Here is a 22438-nt window from a genome sequence, read left to right as displayed (position 1 = left end):
AGACCAATTTTTCTTGTGAATATTGATGGAAAAATACTCAATAAAATTCTTGCCAACTGAATCCAAGCACACATCAAAATGATCATCTATAATGAGGCTTCATTCCAGGCATGCAGGGATGGTTCAATATATGGAAATCCATCAACGTAATCCAGTATACAAACAAACTCAAAGGAAAAAAAACACATCATTTCATTAGATGCTGAAAAGGTATTTGACAAAATTTAACATCCCTTCATATTAAACATCTTGGAAAAATCAGGAATTTAAGGCCCATACCTAAACATAGTAAAAGCAATATACAGCAAACCAGTAGCCAACATCAAACTAAATGGAGAGAAACTTGAAGCAATCCCACTGAAATCAGGGACTAGGCAAGGCTGTCCACTTTCTCCCTAGCTGTTCAATATAGTACTCGAAGTCCTAGCCAGAGCAATTAGACAACAGAAAGTCAAAGGGATTCAAATTGGAAAGGAAGAAGTCAAAGTTTTACTATTTGCAGATGATATTATAGTATACTTAAATGACCCCAAAAAATCCACCAGAGAACTCCTAAACCTGATAAACAACTTCAGCAAAGTAGCTGTATATAACACTAACTCAAACAAATCAGTAGCCTTCCTATACTCAAAGGATAAAGAGGCTGAGAAAAGAAATTATGGAAATGACACCCTTCACAATAGCCACAAATAATATAAAATACCTTGGTGTGACTCTAACCAAGCAAGTGAAAGATCTGTATGGCAAGAACTTCAAGTCTCTTGAAGAAGAAATTGAAGAAGATCTAAGAAGATGGAAAGATCTCCCATGCTCATGGATTGGCAGGATTAATATAGTTAAAATGGCCATTTTGCCAAAAGCAATCTACAGATTCAATGCAATCCCCATCAAAATTCCAACTCAGTTCTTCATGGAGTTAGAAAGAACAATTTCCAAATTTATCTGGAATAACAACAAAAAACAGAATAGTGAAAACTACTCTCAACAATAAAAGAACTTCTGAGTGAATCACCATCCCTGACTTCAAGCTATACTACAGAGTAATAGTGATTAAAAACTGCATGGTATTGGTACAGTGACAGGCAGGTAGATCAGTGGAATAGAATTTAAGACCCAGAAATGAACCCTCACACCTATGGTCACTTGATCTTTGACAAAGGAGCTAAAAACCATCCATTGGAACAAAGACAGCTGCTAATCTCTCTGTCACACCTTGCCTGCTACATGCTGCCTTGGGAAAAGGGTGTAATCTTTTTGTACATAAGTGTTTTTTTTCAGTCTGTGAAATAAGAATGATTTGCTATGTTCGTTAAGATGTCTAATCTATGAATATGATATATCCTCTCATTTAGACTGTATTTATCTCCTAAATGCTCGGTAGGCTTAATCTGAGGCTTGCTTAAATCAAATGATAATGGACAGCTAAGCACATGTTTACAATCATCCTCGGTTCAGATTCTCACTGCTTTCCCAACTTTTCTTTTGCCTTTTCAATTAGGTTCTAGCAAGGATCCCACAGGTGGAAAGGGCTGGTTCTAGATATCAAAGAGTAATGAGACTTAGCTGCATCCAGCAGAGCCTCAATTCTTTTCTGCATTTGGTAAAAAGACATAGACTGGAAGAGCTGGATGTAAAAAGTGAAGTGAAAAGAGAAGACAAGATTACAAAGTCTAGACTGGGGCAGTGGAAGACACAGGACTATGTTTCCTTCTTGTATATTTTGTATCTTTTTCTCTAGCCCACAGCATAAAATCGGCGAGAGCTCCTGCCCCAAGGCTGTTTTTGATGTAATGAAGAAGTGTTGGTAATTTGAATGTAGCATATAAAATTTCAACCGTGAGAAAAGCTCGTGGATTCCAAGTGTGGAAGTGGAACACGTGAGGATGTAATGGGATCAAGATTTGCTCCGCTCCTTTGGAAAACAATGACTGTCAGGACAATCATGTACTTGTTTCAGTCTTAAAGTCATGTTTGTAAGCCTTGGACTTGCACAAGTGTTTTCATTAGCAAAATTACCCCAAACTTTTCTTTTTCTTTTGTGTTGTTTTTATGTAACATTTTATCAACAGAGAAGCAGAACTCTAGAGGCTCTTGGTTTTATTTTGAAGGTCTTGTTAGTGTCTAAATAACCTCTGGAAAGACTTCTTTAGGATGAGGTTAAATCCTGCAGGCCTCATTATTCACTTTCTCTAGATCTGCTTTCTGACATGGAGCTGGCTATGTTCCTTCCTAACACAATTCTGCTAATTCCGCATCTCCTAGGAGATGGCTGGTGTGTTCTCCTTTTGTTCTTTGGCTGTGTGGAGAGAAGGAGGATGATGGGGTCAGGTCCAGGGTCAGACCTGCTCTTGTAACAATGTAACCGTAGAGGAGTTATTTAGTCTCCCACTTGGTTTCCCATGCTCCCTTTGACAAATGTAATAGAATCCTAATGACTGCGACTGGCCAGAAAACTAACTTAATCGGTGTTTTCTCATCTTTTACATATTAAAGTCCCCCCTGCATTTTTTTTTATATTTACTTATTTACTATTCATGTATTATTTTCAGAGTGGCAGCAAGAGTCTGAAACAGGCTAGGAACTCCAAAGTCCTGCGAGAGGAAATGAACTGAACTTAGTCCCTTAGCAATTGGCCTTTGGCCAATTGATAATGCCTGTGGGTCTCAGTGATTATCTGAAAGGCCTTAAAACTAGGATGGTGCATGGAAAATGGATGTTGGGTTTTTTGCACCTGATTCCTAAAAATTTGAGAATTCCCGAATATCTAGATGATCCTTCCCTACGCACTGGCAGCTTCATAGTAGGGGTTGATTCCTAGGAAGACTAAGCCTCAGAAGCTTGGAACTTTTAGCTGAAACCTCTGACTTCGGTGGAGTGAAAAGAGGTTGAATATTTCAGTTCATTGCCAAGGCTAATGGCTCAATTTGTCAGTAATGTCAGTGTAAAAATATTCCTAGGCAATAGGGCTCAGGGAGCTTCTTAGCTGATAATTGTGTCCAAGCACTAGAAGGGAGGCCTGCCTCATCCCTGGGGACAGAGGCTTCTGCCCTTGGGACCTGTCCAGACCTCCCCCTTATGAATGTCATCAACTCTTTGCTTATTTGCATCTTTCATGATAAATATAGTTAAGAGGCTTTCTGAGTTCTGTGACCTATTCTGTCAAATTACCAAGATTTCTTGGGTACTTTTTATTTTTATTTTTATTTTTTTTAGAGCTAATAGTTCAGATGATGGGTAACTATTACAGATGGTTTGAAAATGTTGAAAGTAAAAGACGGAGAGGGAGTTGCAGTTTGCCTGTGTGCCAGGTCCTTGTCTTTTCACTATAACCAAATACCAATCAGAAGCAACTTAAAGGGAATATTTATTTTGGATTAGTTTCATGGCAGAGAAGGCATGATGGCTAACACAGACCACAGTTTTTAGGTAGAGGAGGCAGGATGGCTGTGGTGGATAGCCCTGGGCTTGTATTTTAATGCTAATTTCACTCCTCAGAGGGGCTGCAGAAGAGGAGTTGCCTTGTGAACCTTCTCCCCACCTTAACTTTTCAAATAAAGGCTTGAGCCAATAACTGGGCAGGAGGAAAGGGGGAGGAGAACAGCATCGAAGTGGGAGGAGCTACGAGGGCAGAGAGGCTGCAAAGAGAGAAGCTCCTAGTCTGGAGAAACCACAAGTTAGATGGGATAATATAGATGGGAATAGAGTAGTGTAGTGGGAGATCTGCCCAATCTAGGCTTCCAGCTTGTATAGTTACTGATTGAGTTGAGATTTCTTTTACCGGGTAATTGGGTTGGAAACAAAGTAGCAACAAAAGATGGCTAACACAATCACAGTATCACAGTTTGTTGGTAGAGAAGGCATAGCAAGTAACCTGGTTGGATGGTCTGTAGCAGAAGTTTGTGGAACAGCTTGTTCACATCTTGGTAGAGGGAATGGAGATTTGAAGATCAGGAGCAGAGCCAGGCTGTAGACTCTCACAATGGTTTACTGTCTGTATGCTAGGCTAAATATCAGTAAGTTCCACAATCAACAAAACTGCACCATTAGCTGGGTACCAAGTGTTTGAATACACACACCTCAACCCTGGGTTCAATCCAAGCACTGCACTAAACAGGAAGAAATGTAATTCTCTTTACCTGCCATCCGGGCTCAGTCTCACCTATTGTAGACACGCTCAGAGCTCTTATATCAACTGGCAGTGAAGCCAAATCACAGGATCCAAAGCCTATCTTATGCCAGTGTTCAGTATCTCCTGTAGTTTACTGAATACCAGAATGCCCATGCAGATAAGTTTTCCTTTGATACCCCAGATGTTATCATAGAGGATCCAACACCAGCACTTAGAGCACAAGTCCTAAAGCCCAAATGTCTTAGTGGGGAGCTTTTATGTATTTCTCTTTGTGGTAATGAAGTAAAAATTATCATGGACACGGCATCCTGTGGGACAAGCAGACAGCCCCCCTCCAACTCAGGAACTGGCAAGGTTGAATGAGCACAAACCCCATGAATCTCACAATTGAGAATGGTACAAGTAGGACCAACTCCCTGTCTAACTCTATTTGCTTTGGACCACGTAACCACCACTGCATCCCACTGAGGACCATGGCAATTAGTGACTTAGCATAAAAACTGGCGTTCTCCATGCTAATACGGTATCTAGATAGGCCTCAAGCGGTCAGCCAGTGAGCTTCCCTTCCTGGGCATTCCTTCCTCCAGAAGGAATTTAATCTTTGGTTCACCCTGAGTAAGGTGTATGTGTTCACATTCGCCATCAGATGAAGCAGTTTGGACAAGCAAGGACTGTCTTCAGCAAGGATCAGAGAAGGGAGGGTTGTAAAGAGCTGTGCTTAAAGTTTAGAATTAGTCTTCAAATCTAAATAAGGATGGAGACTCAGCCTGGACCACTGGCTTGTGAGGCTCTGAGCAGGGGTCCCGCTAAACCATGCCCAAATTCCTGTCTCACAGACACTTAGATAACAAATGAAGAGAGAAAACCTGGGGAAACATACATGTGTCAAGGGTTCATGGACATGGCTTTGTTATCTCACTACTTGGGAGGCTGTGGCGAAGTTCTAGGCTAGCCTCAGAACTGTTTAAAAGGCAAACAAAACAGCAACCAAAAAAACAATAAAACAAAACAAATACAAGGATTAGTCAAACAAAAAACAGCAGGGATAATCTACCACTCAAACCACAAACCACATTAGTGCTGAGTGACAGGAGAGTAAGACAACTGTTATTTCAAAGCACACATCATTCCTAAGCAATTGCTCCTGTCTCGCCATCTCTGACTTCTAAGGCATTAACCTTAAGGACCACATGCTGTAGAGATGGCACTGAAGTTTATCACTGGATATCTCCAGCACCGTAGCACAGCCTGTTCTTTTTTTGTTCCTCAGTGTGTTAACCAGTGTCTGTTCTGTTTTCTTGACCTTGCAGTGACAGATATGTGATGTTTACACTGGCGGACACAAAGTCTCTGCCTGATTCGCAGTGTTGGTGGTTTGCATCTGCTCATTTTTGGGCTCTGAGCTATAAGTCTTGGTCTGGTTTTAGGGACCACTCCTGAACCTCAGAGGCGATGAGGTAGCAATTCGTAGACTGTTGAATCTGCTGGGCAGTCTCATGTAGAGATGTGGGAGAGAACCGAATGGAAGAAAAGTTTTTGTAGTGAACAATAAAAGTTAGACCCTGATACTGGTCTCCGGAGTCTGAAATCTCTACGGGCTCTGTCTCCACTCCCCCAGCCCCCTCCCCCTTTTCCCAGTCCTGGTTCTGACAGTCTCACAGAAGAAACTTCCCTTTCTGGGCCTAAGCAAGTGAAAAAAAAAAAAAAAAACCTACCGGATTGGACAATATGAGACCATTCCTATGCGATATGCCCTGGATTCTACCAAATTTCTCAGGTCTGCCTAGCTCTTCTGAAGTCTCTTGCCTTGCAGCCCAGGGCCTCGTGTGATCCTGACATGTCTGTGATTAGGTTTTGTAGAACTTTGTTCCTCTTTCATGGACATTAAAACATTCCATTTTCTTTGGAATCCCGAAAGCTCCCTCAGAGCCAACAGAATTCATCAGGCATGTAATTCTAGGATCCAGAAGCCTTACATACGGATAACAAAACCAGAAGGGGAGGCAGCCTAGCCGATGTGCCGAAAGCCTCTTGGAATCTTCATTCAGGTAGTGGGAGGCTTCCTCTCCTCCCGCCCTCACCCCATCTGCCCTATGTGTCCAGACAGCAGTGACTGCTTATGTGACTCTTGTCAGTACTGGGGGCAACACTCTGTGAGACTGTCCCCCATCTCCTGGCAGCTGTGATGGCAAGGTTGTGTCTCTCCTAAGATTGTAGTTCAGGATTTCCCTGCCCCTCGTAACTTAATCTAATCAGGTCGCTCATCCTCTCTCCTGGGAAATAAGTTATAAATAACCAATCAGAGTGCTCTTTCATCAGAGACTATGGTTACTAGGAGACAGGCCTGGCAGTCAGGCTCTCTGCTGTCTCTGAACATCCATGGTGCAGTGTGAGCTTGGGTCCTTGGCCTTGGCCTTTTGAATGATTCTTAAATATACATATTGCATAGTGAATGAGCTTTTAGGGTATGAAGATGGGTTCTAATCTGAACTGCTCTGAAACTTTGGACAAACTGATTTACCTTCCTGGGCCTCAATTTAATGTTAATTAGTGAGATGAAATGGTTGGGGTATATTAATGACTGGTCAGCTATAGCCCACAAACCAAATTTATTCTTCTATCTGTTTTGATATATCTTAGAATTCAAGAGTGATTTTTGTATCTTAACTTCTTTTTATTATTACTACTTTGATTTCTTGAGACAGTGTTTCCCTCTGTAGCCCAGGCTGCCTACCTGCCTCAGCCTCCTCCTAAGTGCCATGGTATCAGTACAGGCCACTGTGTTTGCCAGATTTTTCTGTGTTTATATGATTGAAGAACTGAAAGAATAACATCTATTACATGAAATATCACACTACTTCATAGTATACTATAGAGTATTCTATTATAGAAGGTATGATAATACAATTACATATTGTATAGCAGCATAATGCTTTATAACTGAAAATGTGTATAAATAAAGTTTTATTGGAACACAGACACACTTTGGGTTTCTGTACTGTGAGCACTTTTGTACACAATAGCAGGATTGAAGGGTGGTGACCGAAACCATAGGGCCTGCCCAGCCTAACATATTTTCTAGTTGACCCCATCTAGAAACTTTTCTGACTCCAGAACTAGATACAACTGGATTTGTGCAGCTCCACTTTACAAACTGCCTTATTCTCAGCATATTGTCTACCTTGGAAATGATGCCAGGCACTTGGTGACCGGTGCCTGGGACAGTGATGGAGTATCTCTATTATTTTGGCCTGTCCTGAAAAGGACTAGGACATGTGTTGGCCAGCGAAAAACCTGGATGCTGAATTCAGGCTGCCCTGTTCAGCACCACTCCAGGTCTCAGACAGGCTGAAGACCCCCAAGTTTTCAGGAGCTGCATCGGTTCTGGAATTAGGGCACCCTGTGTGGTAGAGAGATCCCCAGAAGCACACTGGAGGCTTAAGAATCCTTCCCAGAAAATTCCAAGCCACTCCATGATAAAGATACATGTCAACTACTTATAATGTGTTGAGTACATTTGGGGGAAAAAACACAATTAGGGAAAATTAAGCACTGCGTGTTGGACAATAAAAAAGTATTGTTTTCCGTCTATGATGTTGGTATTACGATCATAATTTAAAAAAAGAGTTCTGGGTAATTAAAACGTTTATGGATAAAATATATGATGTCTAGAATTTGCCACAAATAACCCTGTTTGTCTCCTGCTGTTAGCTCTGCATGGCAGTGCAGATAAAAGGGAAAAAGAAGGCAGGGTATCCACATTAGAGGAGGACACAGACGTTGCATAGGCACGTTCACACACATTCCATAGGCCCGAGTCCTGCCTCCACTAGTGTCAAGGGAGGTCAGGAATCCAGCAGGAGGAGCAGCCAACCATTTCACTCAGGAGGTCAGGAGGTCATTACCATTCAGGAAGGGAGGGGCAGACACTGAGGGACCCTAACTAGCTCCTTCCACAAATGTCTTCCGCGTTGGCTACAGACAGGCTCTAGGTGCTCCCTTCAGGTCCGAGCCTGTTTCCTGCCTTTTCCTCTCCTGCTGTTCTGTGTTCTTCTCCCTGCCCCCGTCTTCCCACCTTCTTGTCAGTGGCTTAGTTCATGGGTCCAGTGACCACAGTTCATCAAGTCCTGGCGATTCTGCCCCAGTGGTCTTCGCATTGGCTCTTCCTGTACCCTACTCCGTCCTCCACCCTCTCCCCGACCACAGTCTAACAGCCGCAATTCTTTCGTAGCCCTGGCTTAGGTCCAGCCAACTTGAGTATGGCGGTGACCATTGTAAGCCTCATCTTCCTCCCCTTGAAGAAGGCTTTATTGCCTCACAGAGTGAGCTGCTTAACCCGCCTTGGAGCACAGTTGCAATCATGGAGGAGAGGGCTTGGGCCCAATGAAGGGGTAGAACATCAAGCAGTGGAAGTAATGGAAGCACGGAGGAGGTGTGCTGTGCTGCATGGGCAGGTGGTCACACTGCCCTATGCACTGAGGGATTCTCCAGCAGCTGGTGCCAACTTCAGACCCTAACCCAGCCAGACCTATCTAATTCAGATGTCGAAGCCTGTCCTGAGCATGCTAGATGTTTATTTAGGGAATGGAATACTTAAATTCCAGGGTCTGGTGACGATGGTGGTAGTGGTGTTGGTGTTGGTGTTGGTGTTGGTGTTGGTGGTGGTAGTGGTGGTGGTGATGGTAGCAGTGGTGATGGTGGTGGTGATGGTGATGGTGGTGATGGTGGTGGTGGTGGTGGTGGTGGTGATGGTGATGGTGGTGATGGTGGTGATGGTGGTGGTGGTGGTGATGATGATGGTGGCAGTGGTGATGGTGGTGGTGATGGCAGTGGTGGTGGTGGTGGTGGTGATGGTGGTAGTGGTGATGGTAGTGGTGGTGGTGGTGGTGGTGATGGTGGTAGTGGTGATGGTAGTGGTGGTGGTGGTGGTGATGGTAGTGGTGGTGGTGATAGTGGTGATGGTGGCGGTGGTGATTGTGGTGATGATGGTAGTGGTGATGGTGATGGTGGTGGTGGTGGTAGTGGTGATGGTGGCAGTGGTGATGATGGTGGCAGTGGTGATGGTGGTGGTAGTGGTGGTGGTGGTGGTGATGGTGATGGTAGTGGTGGTGGTGGTGATGATGGTAGTGGTGATGGTAGTGGTGGTGGTGGTGATGGTACCATCATTGCCTAAGGCCTACAGGGATTACCTCAAACCTGGGTCTAGAAATTCTATTCCCCTCTCCCTCTCTCTCTGTCCTTTCTACAGCCCTTTGTCTTCTACCCCTCCTCATTTCCTCTCTCCCTCCTTGAGACAGGATATCAATGTTATGAGATTCACTATGCAGCCCAGGCTGCTTGTGGGGTCTTCTTGCCTTAGGCCCTCCAACCTGAATATCTCTTATAAGAATCTCAACGAAGAGGGCTGGAGAGATGGCTCGTCAGCACTGGCTGCTCTTCCACAGGACCAGGGTTCAGTCTCTAGCAGCCACATGGCAGCTCACACTGTCTGTAACACCAGGTCTCGGCTTCTGACACCTTCATACAGGCATACATGCAGGGACAATACCAATGAACACAAAATAAAAATAAGTTATATAAAAAAGAACCTTAACTAAGTAACTACATTATTAACAGAATGAGGACGAGGAAAATGAGTAGGGGAAGAGGATGAGGAAGAGGAAGAGACGCTGCTGCAGCATCAGCTTGGACTTACAAGTCCACGCCCTTTCCACACACTCAAGGGAAAGGGTCAATTGTGATTTCTTACTTTCCGTGTTCTGGCATCAGAGTTATCCATTAGAAAAGGCTCGGCCAGGGAGCTGGAGAGTTGGCTCAGAGGTTAAGAGCACTTTCTATTACTGTAGAGGACCAGAGTTCAATTACCAGGAGTTTACAACCGCCTGCAACCCCAGCTCCAGGTGCACACAAATTCATACAAATGAAAATAAAATAGGAGAAACAAAAGGCCCTCCCAGCAATCATTGACACTGAGGGGGAAATTTTTTAGATGTATAATTTTACCAACTCGACTATGGAGTAATTATTACATAATTACTTCTAATTATTCAATGAAATGTATTTTGTCTTGATAAAGGAATTCTGCATATTGTGATTGAAGGGAGGAGATGGGCTTTCTAAAGAAAGAGCCCACCTTTTGCCTCTCCTCTTTATATCATTTGAGGCATATCTCTCTCCATTATAACCCTTTGCTTTTGTGTCTGTGAGCTTGTGTATGAAAACATTACTTCCCATTCCATGCTTGGTACAGAGGCAGGTGAGCTCTTCTGTGCTTGATTTGCAGGCAGAGGATATGCCTTCTCTTGTGTTCATGTGTCTACTTCTTGATTTCCAAATACACTCACACATTTAGCCCTGAGAATGTTCCTCTGATGGTCCTTCTTTGGACCCTGCCTCTAAGGCTTCTGTTCTGTCCTCGTTGAAAAGAGCAGGACATTCGATGGGTCAGTTAGCCTTCCATCTGTGCTCTTTCCCCTTCTGCTGCTTCGGACAGTCTCATTATCTTCTGAGTAAGTTTCTATGAAGTGTTCTTATGGCTTGGCTCATTTTTCTGTCTTTTCTCTCTCAGGCCTCAGCATGCTGTTTGGTAATGCAGATCTGATGAAATCATTTCTGCCCAGTGATCTGCTGGATAAACTCCAAGCACATATGACCAGAGTCTGTGCATCTGTGCTCCCAGAGTTAGCTTCCACTGGGACGCTGAGTACTTCTCTAGGTGCTCACATCCATGTTGTCTCGGCTCCACCAGCTCACTGCATTAACACTGCCTTCTCTACATTTGATGGCTTTGTGGTCATGCCTCAACTGAAGGGAGTCATTAATTGGACCTACCATCTGAAGTACCTGCAATGCACAGGATAAGAACTTTGAACTATCTGGGCAGTGGACAGATTTAGAAAGTCCCAAAATGTCTCACACAGAAACTTCCAAGTTCAAAGTAGCCATTTTAAAAATAGCAGATAAGCCTTACGATTATTAATGAAAACATGAAATGTGGCACTCTTAAAGCAGAAAGGGAAGCATAGGGTGGAAGATTAAAAAGGGAATAGAGCCTTGAGGTATATCTTCATGATGCTTTCTTCATCTTGGGGGACTATGTATGGAGTCCAAGTATCACTGACCTGAGATTACCCAGGTAGGGCAGGCTTGGCACCCCTGCTCATCGCTGTGTGGCAGAAACAAAGGAAGGAAGCACACACCATCTGGTAGACTTTATCGAGGCATTATTAGCTCTGCCAACTGTGACGGGGAATCATCTTGTATGTTGTGGATAATTCAGTCACAGATTGATTCCTAATTATACAGAATATGGGCTGAAGAGCTTTCTAGATGCACTAGGCAGACAGAAATGAAAACTGATAAGACTGAGGCTTCTCCTTCTTGTCTGAAATATTGACACCTGTGTATGGAGAAGGGAAAACAGGGACTTGTAGTAAGAGGCTGAATGAGGACATGTGGTGCCCCAAACACAAAAAGACTGCTTAGGACACTGGCCAGAAAGTACCTCAGTGCTAGGAGGGCTCTTCTCCTCCCTGACTCCACTGACTGCACCCAAACACAGGTCTCAGCACTTTCAGAATGGGGAGGGGGCCCAGCATTCCTTGGGAACAGTTCCTCTGTGGTGGCTATGTAGTTTCTCACAGAGGTCTAAGGTTGGCTATGAGCTGTGAGATGTGCTGATGTAGACACTGGAATAACAGATTTATTTCTGAGGACCCAGAGGGTCTGAAAACCTTTGAGAATAAAATGGGAGTGACTTGAGGGAGAGGGCATGGGTGAGGAGCAATGTGTTGATTCTCTGTTAGAAGAAGCTATGAAGAACCACAAAAGGCTCTGTGTGTTATCTGTGTGTACATCATATAGAAGCCATGTGTGATGGCTATTCTTGGTTGTCAACTTGACTGCATCTCGAACTAATTAAAACTCCAAAATGGAGGGGCATACTTGGGAGGGATTTTTGTCTGGTTTGAAATGTGAAGATCCACTTCTAATCTAGGTAACAACATTAATTGGCAAAGAATGGAATCCTGTCACTTGGGAATATATATAAGAGAACCTTATTGAAGATGAGGACCTCAAACCCTCAGATTCTCAAGGGTTGAGAAAGCAGTTTTTCCATCCCCAGCAGAAGGTGTATCTCAATCCCTGAAATAATTGCCTTTTCTATCTTTCAGTGAGGAAATGAATTCTTTATTGTCTGCTAAAAGAGCAATGATTTTCTCTGAATGAAATGCCAAGTAAGAAAATACTGATGTTCCTCAGAATTCATCAATAGTTACCTTTAGAGTTATAACCAGATTTAAGGCCAAGCAGACTCCTAGAGGGAAGGTAGAAAGTAGTTCATGAAGAGGTGTGCTATACTACTAAAGAGCTTAATGAGTTTGCTAATTCATTCAAACAGAAGTCTAGACAATATATGTAGAAATTAACTGTAAGGATGTGGGATAATGGTAGAAGGAATATAAAACTAGATCAGGTTGAATTTATTGCTATAGGTCCACTGAATAGATTTAAAATGGAAGTTCACAGTTAAAAACAAAAAGGTGTCAAACGTTTATTTTAATAGATGACTGAAGAATTTTTCAAAAGATGGCTTACTAAAAGGGAGTCATAGATATCTGATATCCCTTGGTTTAGTGTTGATGAAGAGATTTTTAAGGTTCAGGGAAATTGCAATGCTAGAATGGGTACACTGTGTAAAATATAATCCTGCACATTGAGAAAACACAGAAGACATGCTCTTCACTAATCTTATAAGACGCACACTTGTGAAAGGAGCACCAGCACATTCGAAAGGCTTTGTGGTCACCCTTCGCCTTGTGCCAGACCTGATGGTTGGAGAAGCAGCTGCTTGGTTGAATAAATTAAAAGCAGTGGTATTAATTTGTCTCCAAAGTAGCAGGAGCCAGGTGGCAGCATTGGACCACCAAAGGCAAGATGATTATACTTATCACACTGGGCAGCATAGACAAAGCAAAGTCCACAGTGACCTGACCCATAATGGTCAGCACAGGCAAAGTGAATTTTATTGTGATATGACTTGTGTGGACCTTTGGTATTGGCTAATCAAAGATGGTATTTCCACTTACAAAGTAAGTAAGATGCCTCTCAAAAAATGAAAGAAAGCTCTATTGGATTGTGACAAAAACAATAATTTTAGATCATGAACCAATTTCCAGACCTGAGATAGTTCAGAGGCCTAGATCCCCTTGAATGAAGGGGTGGCCAGGTTCCCCTGAGGAAGGAAGGACCTTGATAATACTTAAGAGTTTTACTGTTAGTCTTTATTCTTTTCCCACAGGGACCTACAGCCTTTTAAAAAAAGGGACAATTATACACTGTGGGAAAGGAAACAGTCTCCTTTGCAGGGTCTACTGGATACTTGTTTTAGTTAATGCTGATTGTAGGAAATCCCAAGAAACATTTTGGCTTGTGGAGATTAGGGAATTAATGGTGTTTGTCTGGAGTTTGATTTAAAGTAGGTCCAGTGGATCCTGACTCTCATACTGTGGTTATTTCTCAAGTCCCAGAATGTATAAGTGGGATAGATATACTTAGAATTCTGACCTGTGGAGTGAGGGCTATTTTGGTGGAAAAGGCTAAATGGATGCCTTTAGGTGGAAAAGGCTAAATGGATGCCTTTAGAGATGCCAGGGAAAATAGTGAATCAAAACTAGTTTCATTTCCCTTGAGGAACAGTAGAAATTAGTGCCACCCTCAAGGAGTTGAAAGATGCAGGGGTGGTGGCTCCCACTACATCTCCCTTTAATTCTCCTTTCATGCCAGTACAGAAGACCGATGGATCATGGAGAATGACAGAGGACTGTTGAAAACTCAATCAGGTAGTGACTCCGATTGCAGCTGCTGTACTAGGTGTGGTGTCCTTACTTGAGCAGATGACACATCTTCTGGGACATGGTATGCAACTACTGATCTTGCAACTGCCTTTTACTTGGTATCTGTCCATAAAGATTGCCAGAAGTAATTTGCTTTCAGTTGCCAAGGCTGTCAATACCTTTATAGTTTTACCTCAACTGTATATTAACTCTCCAGCCCTGTGTCATAACTTAGAAGGATCGTCTCTTCCACAGAATATCTCCTTGTTTCACTATATGGACAACATTATGCTGATTGAACTAAATGAGTGGGGGGTATCACTCACCTTGGATTCATTGACAACACATATGTACATGACAGAATGGAAAATAAATCCAACCAAAATTCAGATGCCTTCTACTTCAGTGAAATTCCTTAGGAGTCCGGTGGCATGGGGCACCCAGAGATATTCCTTCTAAGGTGAAGGATAATTTATTGCCCTGGCCCCTCCTACCACCAAAAAGGAAGCACAGTGTCGAGTGGGTTTATTTGGATTCTGGAGACAGCACATTCCTGGTGTCATTTCAGTCCATGAACTAGGTGACTTGGAAAGCTGCTAGTTTTCTGTGGGGCCTGGAATAGAAGAAGACTCTTCAACAGGTCCAGGCTGCTGCTGTTCAGGATGCTGTACTGCTTGAACTATATGATTCAGCATATATACCTCAAGATGGTACTTGAGAAGCCAGTGGCATATAGGGATGCTGGTTTAGAGCCTTAGGCAGGCTCCTATGGTTGAATCACAGAAGAGACCTTTGGGATTTTAGAGCAAGGCTCTTCTATCATCTGCAGACAACTGTTTTCCCTTTGAAAGACAGCATTTGGCCTACTATTGGGCATTAGTGGAAACAATGTTTGAAAATGGGTCACCAAGTTACAGAGTGACTTGAGCTGTCCGTCATGGGTCACCAGGTTACGGAGTGACTTGAGCTGTCATCAGTCACCAGGTTACGGAGTGACTTGAGCTGTCCATCATGAGATAGGTATTATTCCACCCACAAACTCATTGTCCACAGCAACAATGCATTTGCAAATGAAGTCCTGAAAATGAAGATGTTGTCCAAATGCCCATGTTTTCTTCTCCCATTACAATGTCTCCTGGCAAGCATGCACCTGTAGTCTCATGAGGTATGCCCTATGACCTGTTAACTAAGGAAGAGAAGACTAGGGCCTGTTTTACTGATGGTTCTGCATGCTATCCAGGCATCGTCTAGAAGTGGACAACTGTAGTATTACAAACACTTTCCAGGTCAACTCTGAAAGATTTTAGTGAAGCAAAACTTTGACAGTGGGCAGAACTTTGGGCAGTATACATGGTCATACATTTTATTGGGAAGGAGAAATGGGTATGATTGTTCAGCAATTCATAAACTCTAGCCAGTGGATTAGCTAGATGGACATTGATTTGGAAAGAGCATGATTGGAAAATTGATGAGAACATTCAGTGTCTTAGAGTTTCTATTGCTCTCAAGAGACACTGTGACCACAACAACTAAAGGAAAACATCTACTTGGAGCTATCTTACAGTTCAGAGGTTTAGTCTATTATAGTCATAGCGGAAAGCATGGTGGCACACAGGCAGACATTGTGTAGGAGAGGTGGCTGAGAGTTCTATATCCAGATCTGAAGGCAGTAGGAAGAGAGAGCCACTGGGCTTGATTTGGGCTTATGAAATCCCAAAGTCTATCTGCACTGGCATACTTTCTCCAACAGCACCACATGTACTCCAACAAGGCCATGCATCCTAATAGGTGCCACTGCTTATGAGCTGATGGGGGCCATTTTCATTCAAACCACCACATTCCACTCTCTGGCCCCCATAGAGTTGTAGTCATATCTTAATATAAAATGCATTTAGTTCAACTTCAAAAGTCTTCATAGTCTATCACAGTTTTCAACACTGTTTGAAAATCCAGAGTTCAAAGGCTCTTCTGAGACTCATGTAATCTCTTACTGTAATCCCCTGTAAAAATGAAAATGAAAAAGCAGATCACATACTTCCAACATACAATGGCAAAAAATATGTATTACCATTCCAAAGGGGAGGAAAGGGAACAAAGGAAAGAAATACTGGATGAAAAACCAACAAGGCAAACTTCAAACTCTTCACCTCCATGTCTGATGTCAAAGTACTGTCCACATTTCCAACTCCTTTCAGCTTTGTTGGCTGTAGCAAATTTCCTTTTCTTGGGCTGTTTCCACTCCCTGTTAGCAGTTGTGTTTGGTAGGTATCTCATGACTCTGGCATCTCCGACATTTTGGGATATGCAAGGCAATCCAGGCTTCACCTTCAACACTTGACACAATGACCAGTCTGGCTCTTAATGTAAGGACACCCCTGCCATGTGTGTGGCCTCAATAGCTTTCCTTAGCTGCTGAACGAGATTCTATACCTCCTTTCTTTTGTCTTTAACTCTAAAGCTAGAACGACGTGGCCAAAACTATCAAGTTCTGCTGCTTTCTGTGGCTGGAACATGACCCCCTTATTAAAATATATTTTCACCAGCTTTCTTGTTTTGGATAGTTCCCTCCACTGCTTGAGCTTAGCTGTCCTAGCACTCGATCTGTATAGACCAGGGTGGCCCAGAACTCTAAAATCTGCCTGCTTCTGCCTCCCCAGTGCTGGGATTAAAAGTATGTGCCATCACATCCAGCCCTAAACTTTTCTATAATTCCTTTTCACAAGTTGAAAGCTTTGCTGGGTGAGGTCTTGCCCTGAGGACACCGCTCCCTTTGACTTTAAGCTTCAATCTGTTTCTTTCCTGGAACACAGACTCCCTGCTATTTCACACCCCCTGCTGTTCCCTTTCTCCTCAAACTGTACATGATTTTTTTTCCTTGCTCAGCTTGCTTCTTTTCGTTATTGATCCGCATACGTATGGCTAATAAAAATCAATCAACACAGTCAATACTAGGTTGTCTGGAAATCTTCTGCCACCGCTATTAATCCATAGTTCTCTAACTTCACCTCAGGTAGATATTTTTTTTTTTTTTTGACAAAGGGAGAAAGCAGGCATATTCTTCACCAAAATACCATAAGATTGGGCTCAAGATCACACACTAATACTATTCTTTTTTTTTTTTTAATAGCTTTTGAGCTGGACCTCCAGAGTTCAAATCACCTTCAACATCACTGCCTTCCCTGGCTTCTATTAGTATCATCCATTAAGCACCACTTAAAGTGTCCAACTGCTTTTCTAGTTCAAAGTCTCAAAGTGTTCCATATTCCATTAAATAAAAGCATGGTCTGGCATATCGCAGCAGTACCCTAGTCCCTGGTAACAACTTCTGTTTAATTAGGGTTTTTATTGCTGTGATGACCCCAGCACCTCTTCTAAAGGAAAACGTTTTTTTTTGGGGGGGGGAGCTAACTTACAGTTCAGAATTTTAGTCCATTTTTGTCATGGTAGGAATCATGGAGACACAGAGACAAGTAAGGGGCTAGAGAGGCAGCTGAGAGTTCTACATCCTCATTGGCAGGCAGCAGGAAGAGAGAATACCACTGGGCCTGGCTTGAAAACCACTTTCTCCAACAAGGCTACACATACTCCATCAAGGCCATATCTCCTAATAGTGCCACTTCTTATGGGCCTATGAGGGCCATTTCCATTCAAACCACCACATCTGGAGACAAAGTATTCTCTCCAATGAGGGAAGGATGTGAAGATCCTGTGTTCCATATACATGCCCATCAGAAGGTGACTTCAGCTGAGGTGGAGTTCTTTAGACAATTAGCCTTCTCCTTCCTCAATAATTCATGTCATTTTCCTATGACCCATGAACAAAATGGCCGTGGTGGTGGTGGCGGCAATGGATATTATATATGTGATTGACAGCATGGGCTTCCATTCAAGAAGGCTGACTACAGTTGTTGTCCAGTGCCAGATCTACTGACAGCAGAGACCAACACTGAGCCTCAGATATGGCAGTGTTTCCCAGGGAGACAAGCCAGCAATATGGACCACTTCCTCTATAGAAAGGACAAAGCTTTGTCCTTATTGGAGTAGATACTTATTCTGTTTATAAATTTGCCTCTTCTGAAAATAATGCTTCTGCCAAAACTACCACACATGGACTTATAGACTGCCTTATCCATCATCCTGGTATTCTGTACGGTACTGCTTCTGACCAAGGAATTAACTTCATAGCCAGAGAAGTATGACAGAAGTATAACATGGGCCCATGATCATGGAATTCACGGGTTTTACCATGTTCCCCACCATTCTGAATCAACTGACCTACTAGAAAGATAGAATAGTGAAGACACTATTTCAGCACCTATTAGGTGATGGCAGGGTTCTTATATTTTAAATCAGGGTCCAGTATATAGTATGATTTTTCCCATAGCCAGGAATCAAGGGGTAGAAAATGGAATTGTTCCAGTCACTATAGTACTTAGTGACATATTGGAGAAAGTTTTGCTTCCTATTTCCACAACATTATGTTCTGCTGCCCTCAAAGTTTTGGTTCCAGCGAGGGGAGCACTTCTGCCAGGAGCCACAACAAACATTCCATTGAACTGGAAGCTCAGACTTCTCCCCAGACACTTTGGGTTTCTTGATGCCCTTAAGCCAACAGACTAAGAAAGAAATAACAGTGTTCAGAGGGGTGATAGATCCAGATTACTTTGGGGATATTGAATTGCTTCTCTACAATGGAGGTAGAAGGATTATGTCCAAGTGCAGGAAATCCTTTAAGATGTCTCTTAGTGCTATCATGTCCTGTGATTATAGTCAATGGGAAACTACAACAACCTAATCCAGGCCGAATAACCAAGGGCACAGACCCATTAGGAATGAACATATGGGTCATTCCTCAAGGAAAAGAGCCAAGGCCTGCTGAGGTGCTTACTGAGGGTAGAAGAAATACAGAATGGGTAACGGAGGAAGGTAGTTAGTTATAAATACCAGCTAAGGCCACATGATCATTTACAGAAATGAGGATTATAATTGACATAAGTGTTTCTGTCATATTTTGTTAAGAATACATTTATACAGATATTTTTGTTTTCTTTCCTCAATTTCATCATCATTTAAAATAACATCAGTAAAGAGAAAATCAATTGTCATATTTAAGTTTGAGACACTAAAAGAAATCCCACCTATTCTAAATTTACAATACATTTGCAGTTGTATGAGAGATAGTCATATCATGTTGCATGTAATTATAATCTGGTTAAATACATAATGTATTTGTAATTGTACATGTGGTAGTCATAGCATATGTAGGCATAATTCTGACCTGGTTATTGTTTTCATTTGGAAACTAATCATCATACAAGGCGATAGGATTGTGTGTCAAGTGATTTGTGATGGATATTATTGACTGCCAACTTGACTATTTCTGGAATTATCTAAAAATCCTAAATGGAGGAACACACCAATGAAGGATTTTTGATGAATTTGAACTGGGCAGATCCACTTCTTATCTGGATCTTTGAGGTGGGATAAGCCATCTTTAATCTGGGCCATACCTTCTGCTGGAAACCTGTATAAGGACATGGAAGACAGAAGCGTTTGCTCTTTGTCTACTTGTTCTTGTCTCTCTAGCAAGTCCTTCACTGTTATTAGAGCCTACTTCTTCAAGATTCCAGAGCCTACTGAAGACTAGCTGAGACATCCAGCCTCGTGAACTGAAGAATTACTGGATTCTTGGACCTTCCATACATAGGCAGCCATAGTTGGATTAGTTGGACCACAGCCTGCAAGTCATTCTAATAAATACACATACATATGAATAAGAGAGATATTTATTCTCTAAGTATCTGTTACTCTAGATAACCTTGGCTAATACAAGGTATCCTGTGGACTAGTTTCAGGTAAGCAAAGGAAGCTGAGGAGAAGTCAGGTGGCAGCCAGTTCCTTTTCTCTTTATCTAGCTGGCTCATTGTTAATTTAGTTTCTGAGAAAAAAAATCTGCATTTTAGTGACAATATAGTCTCTGTGACCATTGGAACTGATTTAAGGGCAGGAGGGAGGCCTCACTACCCTGTCCTGCAGGCCATGTCCTGAACCTCCATCAATATCTTAAGAACTGGTTGATTCATTCATTAGAACCAGTATCAAGGTGTTTCCTTGAGTGTTAAATGCAGCTACAGCACGGTGAAGGTCTGTTCCTGCTGAAACGCAATCTCAAGATAATCCCTGTCCTTCAAAATTCCAAGCCCTTCTTAGAGGTGGAGTAAGATGAAAATCAATGAAAATGCAAGGGTTAGATGATAGGAAAGGAAACCAGTTTAAGGATGTTAGCCATTGTTAGAGGCAGCTAGTTCTCTGGAATGAGTCTGGTTGATTGTCTTTCAAGAAATAGTTACCAAGTGCCTCCCACATATCCTAGGATTCTGTACTGGCTTCGAGGTGATATATTTCATTTGAGTATTGGGTTGCGTTTTATGTATGTTGCCTTAGTTTTGTGTAGGTGTTGTATAGTGGCAAGGTTTGCATCTGTTAAAGGTACATCATAGCTTTTCCTCAAAGCAACAAGGATAAACTAAGGCAACTTACAAAGATGTGGTTCATACAAATGTAAGTTTGCACTGAAACAAAGTGGGGAGGAAAGCAGCATCATGGCAGCTCAGCCTGTGATCCTAACTCAGGGAACTGAGGCCAGGATGATACAATGGTAAGTAACAAAAAGCACAAGAACTCCAAGTGGAGTCAGGAATAAAATTAGTCCTTGGTATACAAGATGTATCCTTGAAATACTAAACCCTGGCTTTAGATCTTCAGTTATAACAGCACTCACCCGTCATGACAAACTGTAACAGTAAAGCAGTTAGTTGGAAGAATTAGTTCTGATAATAATCTACTCAGATTTGGCCCTTTCTTCTACTCTAGGGGACACCTCAGGACTCTTTCCTAGACACTACCTGCAACTCCTTCCAAGTAGTGTCACAGCCTTCATATTTGGGTATCTGGGAACGATGAAGTAGCAGGTTGCTCGCCACCCCAGGGCCAGCAGGGGGCCCCCGAGTCCTCATGAGAATGCTGACCACCATGTGCCTGAGAGGCCTAGCACAGCAAAATGAATGTCCTGTTTAGAGCCGGTGATCCCTCTGAAGGAGCAGACAGAAGAGTGTTGCATCAGGGCCCTTGGCTCAGGGCAACCCCAGGCATTTCATCTGTTGGAAGATGGGCAGAGAGTGTGAACTGTGAGCGTTCACTGATTGACTGATGATTTTTTTCTGTGACAGGATTTTCATGGACAGTCTGTTGTCTTTAAGGGGCCTGTTTCTAGCTCCTAACCACAAGAAGGGATTATTGTTAGTCTGTCTGTGAGGTTCTCATAAGATTTTCAGTGCCTCTCTCAAGCCTATCTTTTAATGGAACAGAGAGCAACCAAACACTTGTTTTCTACAGAAAAATAAAACAAAACAACAACAACAACAAAAACCCCTTTCAGACCTCTGAGCAGAGAGGAAAGAGGCCAATGGAGAGGCTTGGAGAGGAGGGGGCTCTCCGAGTCAACTCCCACCCTTCCCCTCCTAACACAGCCTTTTGTGCTTGAGAATTTCAGTGTATGACCTCCAGGCCTGGGCACTACTATCCCATCACCAAAACATCAACAAAGCATGTACAATCTCCTGCACAGACTAGCTGGTGGGCTTCTAGAAACTTCCAGGTGTTGTGAATTAAGGTGAAAGGACTCTATCCTGAGAACAGAGAGTGTGTTGTGATGTCTGAGAATAAACAGCACGCCACCACCAGAGCTGGTTATACTTGAGGTGTGCAGTCTCTTAAATTGTTCCAAAATGAGAATGTGTGTGTGTGTGTGTGTGCTATGTTGTGTGTGTGTGTGTGTGTGCGCGCGCGCGCGCGCGTGTGTGTGTTCGTGATGGGAGGGGGCTCATGGGGGCTGAAAGTTGGCTTGGGTGCCTTTCTCAATCACCTCCATTTTTTTTTTTTCATTGACCTCGGAGCACACTGATTAGGTTTGACTGGCTTAGCCAGTGTGCTCCAAGGTTGCCTATCTCTCTCTTCCCAGTGCTGGGATCACAGACTTGTGCCCTGGGCTTTTCTCATGGCTGCTGGGATCTGAGCTCAGGCTCTCATGCTTTGGAGGCAGCGCTCTATCAACTGAGCCATCTTCCTAGTTTCAGGTTGGTTTTCCCAAGCATTTCCAAACCCTTTACCAGCTCTGGTGTTTGTGGCCAGGGCACTGTGATATCTTTGTCCTTTGTTCTTCCCTGAGGGCTTTCCTGAGGGTAACACATTTCCTGAGAGTTAAGAAGTGTCAGTTTCAGGCTCACGTGTGGCCTCTGGTCCCCAGCAGATCGCTTGGTGAATAATTCAAGGAGAAAGATTTGACTTAGGCTGCAATTCACGACTCCCATGACATACTGCAATCCCACCTCAATTCTGAATAATTCGGAGCTCATTAGTTCCAAAGATGCCAAGCTGGAAACAGTCCCCAAATGGGTTGCTCTCACTGGTCTAG

General features: G+C 42.9%; 1 protein-coding gene across 1 annotated transcript; it reads left to right on the top strand.

Moving 5' to 3' along the window:
• Positions 1 to 8388: 8388 nt before the first annotated feature.
• LOC127683686 (uncharacterized) lies at positions 8389 to 9239 on the top strand (the record flags this gene model as incomplete). The annotated part of the gene is made up of 2 exons (XM_052180964.1): positions 8389 to 8626; positions 8734 to 9239. Coding segments are annotated over exons 1-2 (744 nt in total), but the record flags the coding sequence as incomplete, so codon positions are not given.
• Between the last annotated feature and the right edge of the window lie 13199 nt (positions 9240 to 22438).

Source organism: Apodemus sylvaticus, chromosome 4 (assembly GCF_947179515.1).
Source record: "Apodemus sylvaticus chromosome 4, mApoSyl1.1, whole genome shotgun sequence".
Classification (NCBI taxonomy): Eukaryota; Metazoa; Chordata; class Mammalia; order Rodentia; family Muridae; genus Apodemus; species Apodemus sylvaticus.
The sequence above is the reverse complement of the archived record's forward strand: the minus strand, read 5'-3'. Positions and strand labels throughout refer to the sequence as shown.